The sequence below is a fragment of the Pyxicephalus adspersus genome, chromosome 4, assembly GCF_032062135.1.
Source record: "Pyxicephalus adspersus chromosome 4, UCB_Pads_2.0, whole genome shotgun sequence".
In the NCBI taxonomy this organism is placed as follows: Eukaryota; Metazoa; Chordata; class Amphibia; order Anura; family Pyxicephalidae; genus Pyxicephalus; species Pyxicephalus adspersus.
The window spans coordinates 45,293,089-45,302,694 of NC_092861.1; the positions used below are offsets into that span (position 1 = coordinate 45,293,089).

Consider the following 9,606-nt stretch of genomic DNA (forward strand, 5'->3'; position numbering starts at 1 on the left):
AGTCTCCTCAAACGATTAAAGAAGCCGTCAAGGCTGGCCCACCAAGACCTTATTATTATTGACACGCCTACAAAACACGCCCCGTTGTGTTGCTCCGCAACCAAGCCCCGCCCTTTCAAACCGCCTAGAAGTGTTGCAGCCGTTAATGAGTGTTTTGTGGCTTTTTGTTATCCCCGTTATTACGGTGCCCTGTCTATGGTGCTCATTACACTGCGCCCACACTACACACCTCCCGTGCCCGGCTCGCCAGATTTCAACAGCCGCTCGGAAAATGGCAGCCGGCACCATTTTTTTTTTTCAAATCTGACTGGAGGCTCCCAGAATGCCCCGCGCGTTTGTAACGAACTTCGCTTTGAGTTTGGATTTTGGGCGCCATTTTCGAGTTGTATTGAGTGAGGTGCGGAGCGGCAGGGACTGAGCATCGCTCTGTACGCCGGGGACAAGCGCTCACTGCCCGGGCACCACACACACAAAAATCGCCAAAAAATTCAGGAGACTTCCTGGGAGAGGGGCGACCGGGCTGGAGCGGCTGGAAAGGTGAATTTACCCGGATTTCGGCTTGTATTAATTTTAGCGGGATGCGGCCGGTGTGACAGGCGAGCTGTCATGTGTACCCTCCGCCGGACCTACCGCCTGACAGCTCCCCTCCCCCACTGCCCGGGACATGCTGGGGCTTGTAGTGCCACCGCCCGATCCAATGCCACACCGCATTATTATCTGCCGATCTGTACCCCCACATCGACCGATCTCATCACACCGCTGTCACCATTTACACCGCTTTCCGGGGACATTTACCGGGGCAGCCTGACATGGCAGCTAGGTGCCCGGCACCGGGGATTTATAACCATTTCGATAGCAGGACAGACATTGGAAGATATGCAGGATTGGCAGCGGTGTCACCCGGCAGCGGCTGGACCCTCGGGGGGATCTGATCGATGTGTGACCGATCTGTGTGTGTGCATGCGATCCTGGTCGGATGGTCTGTAAGATATTATTTATGACCTTACTAATTGCCGATTTATATCGTCATCCCGATATTTCCATAAATCGTCCGACCTGTGTGTGCAGAGATCTTCCTATAACAATGTGATCGGTGAGTCGGATGAATCGTACATGTGTGTCGTCCTGTCAGAACGTTGGGGTATTATTATAATATGCGATGTGTCGGAAGATCGGTGTGTGTGTTGTATAATCGTCACATCCGATCGCATGTCTTTGCACAAACTTTCTTATAAAACGATGTGATCGGTTCTCGGATGGTCTGGCTGTATTGTGTGTGGTGATAATATACAATGTGATCGGCAGATATAATCGTAGCAAATCCTGATTGGTTGCAGGTCAGCTTTGTTCTGGTATACCCCGATAATAATCGGCTGACAGATCTGTGCGGTGTGTGTAATGCATGTCGGACGTTTCCCCTAAGTCGGGCAGCTCTGCCAAAGAATTGTATGCGGTGTGGAATCGTACGATCGGATGTATTTGCAGACTATTCCTAGTAACATTCACCAGACTTGCTTTGAACTGCTGGACATTCGCCAATTTTTGAGTATAAATGGTTTTTGTTTTGCTATATAAATACTGTACAATAATAATCGGAGGGCGATCCCCACACACCATAGGATGTCATGCTGTGATTGGTGGGGTTCTGATCGGGTAGTGGGTATGGTGTTTATGTGAGCCCCGATATCTGTCCGTGTGTGGCCCCTGATAATGATTTGTGTGATGTCTGCAGGTCGCTATGCCTCCTAAAAAGACCAAAACCTGCACCGCCGGGCCCGGACATGTCGGCGAGGAGCCACGGGAGCAGGACGATGCGACCCCGACAGCTGCCGATGGGGAATCACCGACACAAGGTACCGGGGGGGGGAATACACCCGGGGATCAAGGTGACAATTATAGATCGGATGCCCCCCCATAAACCCGGCACTGTGCGGCGGGGGGGATCGGCTTTGTGTAAGGAGCCCGACCTCCGGGACGATGACAGCCGATTAACTCCTTGGTCGCACTGCGATGTCATGAAGTTTGTGCACACACAGGCCGATCATTGTGGCAGCCACACAGCCCGATCTGTGAGACAAGTTCTATGTCCGGTGCTGTCACATCCCCGGGGATACATTGTATGAGGGGGGATGGGCATTAGTCAGGACAAGAGCCTGTGTGGGGTGAAAGGTGTGTACATGGTGTGTGTGTGTGTGTGTACATGGTGTGTGTGTGTGTGTGTACATGGTGTGTGTGTGTGTGTACATGGTGTGTGTGTACATGGTGTGTGTGTGTGTGTACATGGTGTGTGTGTGTGTGTACATGGTGTGTGTGTGTACATGGTGTGTGTGTGTGTACATGGTGTGTGTGTACATGGCAGTGATGTCCTCTCTCTGCTGGCAGCTACTAATGAAGCGATGGATAATCGAAGTTTGGAGGAGATTTTGAGTAGCATCCCTCCTCCCCCTCCTCCAGCCATGACCAATGAAGCTGGAGCTCCTCGTCTCATGATAACACATATCGTCAACCAGAACTTCAAATCGTATGCTGGGGAACAAATCCTGGGGCCTTTCCACAAGGTAAGACCTGTATGTGATTGTGCTCCTCAATCTGCACGATTGCTGCATGTGTGCTGACATCTCATGGCTTGAACTTTCTTCCCCTGCAATGCCCGCTCCTTTCTTGCTGTGTGTGGCATTGCTGGGTGACATCTTCTATAAAAGCAGAGCCAGCTTTGGTGTTTTCCCTCTTTATCACTTTATTATTTTTGTTCTTTTCCCATCAGCGTTTCTCGTGTATTATCGGACCCAACGGCAGCGGAAAATCCAACGTTATCGATTCCATGCTCTTTGTTTTTGGATATCGAGCACAAAAAATAAGATCCAAAAAGCTGTCGGTGCTGATCCACAACTCGGATGAACATAAAGATATTCAGAGTTGTACGGTGGAAGTTCATTTTCAGAAAATCATCGATAAGGTAACCACAAACGTTTTATTCTCCCTTTATCTCTTTATACTTGATATGGGTTGATTTTTTGGAAGGCGGGCCCATTTTTCTCGTCTTTTTCTGGTGATTGAATGGCATTGCATGTTTGGTGTGCTTGTACATTGTATTTTTATACAAATCGACTCCCCAAATTCTCCTCCCAGCTCCCGTGTTTGTTTGTTTCCTGCTTGCATGCTGATACTCTCCCCATTGTTATTTGAGGCCTGCTAATAAAAAACTAGGCAGACATATCAGAACTTTACCAAGTTTTATTCCTACAAATCATTCTCTACCTTTTATTCCTTTCCATTGAAATAAAAACTCCTGCTTCTAATTGCAGTCATCTATACATCACGTTGGTTTATGATTTTATTTGTACGTATTATTTCACCTTGTTACAGGAAGGCGATGAATATGAAGTCATCCCCAACAGCAAGTTTTATGTATCCAGAACGGCATACAAAGATAATTCCTCCGTCTATCATATCAGTGGCAAAAAGAGCTCCTTCAAAGACGTCGGCGTCGTTCTGCGCAGTCATGGCATCGATTTGGATCATAACAGGTTCCTTATTTTACAGGTAGGCTCACCTTTCCGTCATTGTATTCCCTGCACTTGTCCTGTGGACTCCCTCATACTTCTATATGCAACACCAAGCCCCTGAAAGCTGTAGCAGCACATCATGATTTGCATGCTTTATTAAAGATTCTAATCATTATTTGCTGCTTCAGTATTTTATGGAATCTCTGCATCCTGCTGAAATGACAAATGCAAGACGATAGTTGGACCTGCTCTGCTTTAGCAGCACGTAAATATTGGGTGCTGACATGGGGAACCCCAATATTATTGTGCTGCTTCAGTGTGGCGAGGACTCTGCAACATCTCCTATTCTATGTTTTCATGAAGCAAGCCAATGTACCGTTATTTAAGATAGTTATTCTCATTTATTGCGCATGATAATAATGCAGCATTCAATGCCTTAAAGTTGTTGATTCCTCTTTTCAGTGTTTGTGTGAGGTGTTGGCCTGTTTGGTACTTTTTTATGATGTGTTTATCATTGTGTGTAGACCGCTTGGGGCTTTCATACAGCCATTCGTATGTTGCTGCCATGAGATAAAACAAATGATGGCTCATTGGTGAGTTGTCGCTTTATTTAAGGGAAGGGTTTTTCTACAATTTGTTTGTTGCTGTAGCCTTCCCAATGCAGAATAGTGTGATGTTGAAGGGTGAAATTATTTCTGCCTACTGTGAAGTTTTGAGTCTTGCTTGTTAACTCGTCACATGCTGGGCATCTGGAACCCTGCAGTTGTAGTAGCGTTGTATTGTCAGGTTCACCTTTTTATGTCCTGCCTGAGGATTTGTGCCACACCTTGGACTCAGCGGATGCTTTACCAATCCTACAACTGTGTGGGCAGTATTGTGATTGCTGTGATTACAAGTTATCTCCTGCATCCTTTATGACCTTACATACATAATAATGTGTTATGTCTCTCCTATTATGGCTTAATATTGCATTCATTAACATTCGCTTTTTATGGATAAAATCCGTTGTTATCTTTTGTCTTAAAAAGCAGCTTTTGTGTATCAATGGGTCTATCTGCCAACTCACAAATAATTAATGTACTTTCTTAATTTGAAATCCATGTGTTGGTGATTGGTATCTGATAAAAATGTATTATTTTTTCCAACGTATTCATGAAACTGATCACCATTTATCCCTTAAAAAATAAATAAAAAAGGATTCATCTGGGCCAGAGGGACTGTACTAGTAAAAGTTAGATTGTCAATTGTAAAAAAAATTACAACAATAAAAATAACACAATTCAAGGATATACGAAGTTCTATGTGCTCGTAGTAACTGAAAACTAAAATCCGTAGTTTTCCCCTTGAATTTTATAATTTTACCTGTAAACTAGAAAAGTAAATGACTATAGTTGTCTATTTGGAAATGGCAATAATAAAATTCATTTAGTGTAGCCTCTTGTTTTGGAGAGGTTGTAACAGGATTGTATTGACACACAAACATTTTTCACACGGTGTTGTCAGTGAAAGATATTTTGTGGTGTTGCACAATTGCTGGTATACTGTCCTGATTACAGGGAATCATTTCAGTCTCTGAAAAGGTTTTTATTCTCGAGCTTCTCTAATGTACACTTATTCATGCCAAGCAGTCTATTCTTTTCAATAATACATTTTGTTGCTGCTGTTTTTATTTTTATGTAATTTCTTTAACCCTTTGAGCTTAGTGTATTCTAGCAATGAAATGTGCTGTTCTTTTCCAGTCATTGTGAAGCACAGCTGAAACTTGCAGAATATTCACAGTAGATTCTATCTGGACTCTGGATAGTGTGTAATGGTTTTCCTTTTACCAGACCATTATGTTTATTTTATATTGCAACTTAGTTGTGAATTTTAAATAATATTTAGTTACATACGTGCTTAGGCTTTGCTGCTGGTGTAAACTAATTCTGTGGGATCGCACATAAATACAACACTCCCTTCCTACCCTGGTTGTGACAATAATAATTTGGGAGATTTGACTGTCTAGGAATATTGTCATGTAATGTCACATTTAGTATTTTCCTAACTTTTCCACACATCTGCTGCCCCTGCATTCACTTGCTGCTGCATTGTTACATGGCATTCAGAATGTCTTGTTAACTTTTTGTCTGTGGATTGCCAGCCATTAATTCCTCTTTAGTTATTAGACGTCCCAATGCATTTTGTTATTCACAAAATAAACTACACAGAAGCTCCAGCAACTACACGAGTCTCATTATTTTAGAGTGAAATACCGCATGCAAACGAAAGGCATATTTTGGATATGGCAAGGATCCAACTTCTGATTCCTGGACCCATTTACCTGCTCCTTACTGGGCTCAAGCAGTTAAACTGCCATTGTTTCATTATTGTGCAAATACTTGAACGTTTATTGATCCCTTGTAACAATTGTTTAAGGAAAGTTTCTGTTATCGATAGGTTTATTTGTTAATTTTTTTTATTATTTGATAGATATTGTTCAGTTTTTTTTTTTTTTTTTCGGTTTTGCTTTGTGTTTTTGTTTTTTTCTTCTGGGTGACTGTTATTGTATTGTACAATAAAATTAGCAATACTAAAACTGACCCTCTGTCATAACTGTGCATATACATGGTTAGGTTTTTGTAATTTTTTTTATATTTTTATAATTCATCTCGGCAGCCATTAAAGAAACACCACCCTTCGAAACTCCACCCCCGACCGACGCACTCCTCGAGAGCCTTATTTGCATGTTTGCGTCATTGATTGGATCTCCCCCCTTTCTTGGTTCATCAGCCAACGCCCAACCACCAAACATGGCCTCTGTCCAGCCACCCTTCCTATGACATTTTTATCAGCATTCTGGCCAGTGTCCTGCAAGCTTCATCTTTCCTCATTATTTATGTATATGCGGGGTCTTCATTTAAGGGTCATTCTGGTTTTAAGTCTTTTTTGCACATGTGTAATACGGTACACGTGTGTCACGGTTTCTTAGATGTACATTATATTTTCAGAGTAGGTGTTTCATATTTAACTGCGTCATATTTGTTAGAATGTGTTTGATTCCTTGTCTTCTTTGTGCGTGTATTACCATTAAAAAGCCGTGACGCTTGCGGTCTGTAGGCCCATGAGGGCGCCCTCCGGAGACACGGGCTGGATTTACTTGTTTGTCCTATCGAAATGTTAAAATACACTTTTTGTAGGTTACCACTTGTAAAATTTGTAAATCTTTAAATATATTAATGTATTTGTCTCAGGAAAAAAGACAGTGCAGTAATTAAATCTTTCTATACTGCAATGTAAGATGTGCTAGAAAAGTATTGAGACACTCACTCAAAATTGTGTTTATCAAGCAAACACAATAAAAGAAGCCTTGCTATGATGTACTTCTTCAGATTTAATTTCTGAAGTCCATGTCATCGGTAAATGAGTCATTTTCATTGAATAAATATTATCTTTTTTCCTGAGCTGAAATTGTGAAAATACGTAAATGAAGTGTTCTGTGGTGTTTACATCTTCATTTGTGGTAATGCTTTAATGAAAGTTGCACATCTCTCACAGATGAATGAGGTTAACCTAAGGGATTCAGGAAGTGGCTTGAGTGTTTAGCAAAGCTGCCCTTGCCTTTACCTTTAATTTTCCATTTCACTTTAGTTCCCTACTCATTTCTTTTATATATAGATTTTTTGTCTTTCAGATGGTGATGTGAAATGTAAAACTATTTACTATTTTGTATTAACCCTTTGAAGATTGAGAGTGGGGACTAAAATATTCCTTGTTTAATTTTTTACCCCCTAAAGTTTTAAGAACAGTTTCCAACTTGTTGGTAATAATAAAACGAGTGAATGTCACATGAAAATTTTATGTATTATTTATTTATTTTTTCTTACTATTATTGAAAAGTGCTAATAAATTCTAAGAGTCCCTGAGTGACCCTGTGTCCATTTGAAAGGAGTTGGTCTTTTCACAATTTTAGTTTTGAACAGAAGCCGGTAGTTTGGGTCCCTGGCTCTCTTCAGGTGGTGAGATCCCCGCACCTTAGTTCCAAGGTCTTGCCGCTTGTTCCAGTCATTTACAAAGGTTTCCTACTTTATAATTTACAGAGGACAAAGTTGGAACATTGATTATTGGATCAGCAGTCCTTCATTGGGGAAGACATGGAGTTTGCTTGGGAGCTTGTCAAACTCTGGTGTGCCTCTTTCTTATACATTGAAATAAAGTAGTATTTTTTTATTTTTTTTAGTTATCTTAACTTTAAAGAATGTGTGTGGTCAGCGGTAATTCTGAACATTTTATATTTAATAAATATTCTGTATTAATACACTTATGTTTACGGTGAGTGATGTATTTTTGAACCTTACATTAGAGAATTAGAGCTATTAGAGAAAAGTTTGCCAAATTTTCCAATAATTTGTCAATCTGTGGTGTGCCTTATAATATGCACTCTCAGGTAGAAGTTGTATTTGGCTAGCTGTTTATAATCTGATGACTGCATTTAAGTATTTAGTTTTTCACTTTCTGTTAGCTACACTTTCCCTTCTATAGACTATTAATACAACAGACAAGATGTTCTTCATTGTATCATCTTTTCCTCCTTTTATGAACAACCATATTCTTTTTCATACTTTGTGTGTAAACCCACCTACAGAGTAAAATGACTGCAAGTGTGTGTGTATATATGTTTATTTATTTATTTATTTATTTATATATATATATATCTATATATATCTGTAGAAGTGTGTATTTTTGGCTGACCCCTGTTGTTCCTTGTTGATACTACACAGATAAGCCTGCAGATGTGGTAAAATCTTAAAGATTCTTTTATCGTGTATCATATAAACCTTAGCACATGTAAAAAGTTTCCTTCAGTTTCTAAATAATAAGGTGTTTAATTTACTGAAGCAGTAGATCCTACGTGATCTCCTTTTAAATAGGGTGTGTGTTTTACAATATATATATATATATATATATATATATATATATATATATATATATATTCATATATATATATATATATATATATATATATTCTTTGTCTAAGTGTATTGATATAACTACTACTGTTAACAAAATTGCCTAATATTTAAAATGTTAACATTTGTGTGTGTTAATAAAATATGCAGCTTGCAGCTACACTTTGATGTCATTTTTAGAAGGAACCTAAAAAGTAAACATTTTTTAAACAGATTTGGAGAAAAAAAAAAATGAAACCATGCTGTGTGTGTTTTGGTGTTTGATCCTCTCTGATCCAACATCCAGCCCAGATTTTTTTTATTTTTAATTTTTTTTTAATTTTAATGTCTGGGTGCCACTCTTGATGGAGAAGCTACGTAGATCATGTTTGATTGTGTGTTAACACTGGGGTTACACTCACCAAAAAACGCAGGCATACATTAGGATTATTGTATGGTAAATATCATAGTAGTCTAATGCATTGATTTTTTTTTTTTTTTTTTTTTTTTTTTTTTTTTTATTACCAGTCTTAAATTTATTTGTATACCTGCCAATAATGTCACTTCTTATAAGTTGTTCCTTTTTCTATTTATTGAAAAATACTACAGTATTTATAAACAAATATAACAAACAAATCTTTCAGGGTTCAAAGCTAGCAATAGAATTTATTTTGAGTTTAATATAAGGTCTTATTGCCTCTGGTTGGGTTTTGAAATATTTCTTTACTGCTGTTGTAATGAAAGTAGTACCTCTTTACTGTGCGGTTTGCCTTGGACAATTCTGTGTACACAGGGAGCAAAAAAGTCATCGTGATATAACACTAAACTAAAGTTTTCATGCACTGAAGATGTGTTGTGAGGATGATGAGTAAGGAGACTTCTGTCTTCCAAATAGTCACTAGAGAAATTGAAGTTGCCAATATCCCCAGCCCATCTTGTGGTTCCTTGCAGCCCACATACGGTCCGAGTCCTGGTTCTTCTGAAGAAATGGCCAGCACCTTCTCTCATGGAGGTTTTTCAATAATTCAGAAAAATCTCTATGCACAACAAGCTTTTCAAATGGTCAGATGCTCCTATTTCTCACTGGGGAGCTTCTGTGTAGCATGGTCCTCACCCAATATATATATATATATATATATATATATATATATATATATATATATATATATATATAT

The 9,606-nt window shown here is 39.5% G+C and overlaps 1 protein-coding gene across 1 annotated transcript in view; it reads left to right on the forward strand.

The window, feature by feature from the left end:
• Positions 1-218: 218 nt before the first annotated feature.
• Positions 219-9,606, forward strand: part of SMC4 (structural maintenance of chromosomes 4) — a 26,791-nt gene continuing 17,403 nt past the window's right edge. The window contains 5 exon segments of the mRNA XM_072410141.1: positions 219-537; positions 1,733-1,853; positions 2,383-2,558; positions 2,765-2,956; positions 3,367-3,543. Coding sequence (XP_072266242.1) covers positions 1,739-1,853; positions 2,383-2,558; positions 2,765-2,956; positions 3,367-3,543 — 660 coding nt within the window. The 5' untranslated portion in view covers positions 219-537; positions 1,733-1,738.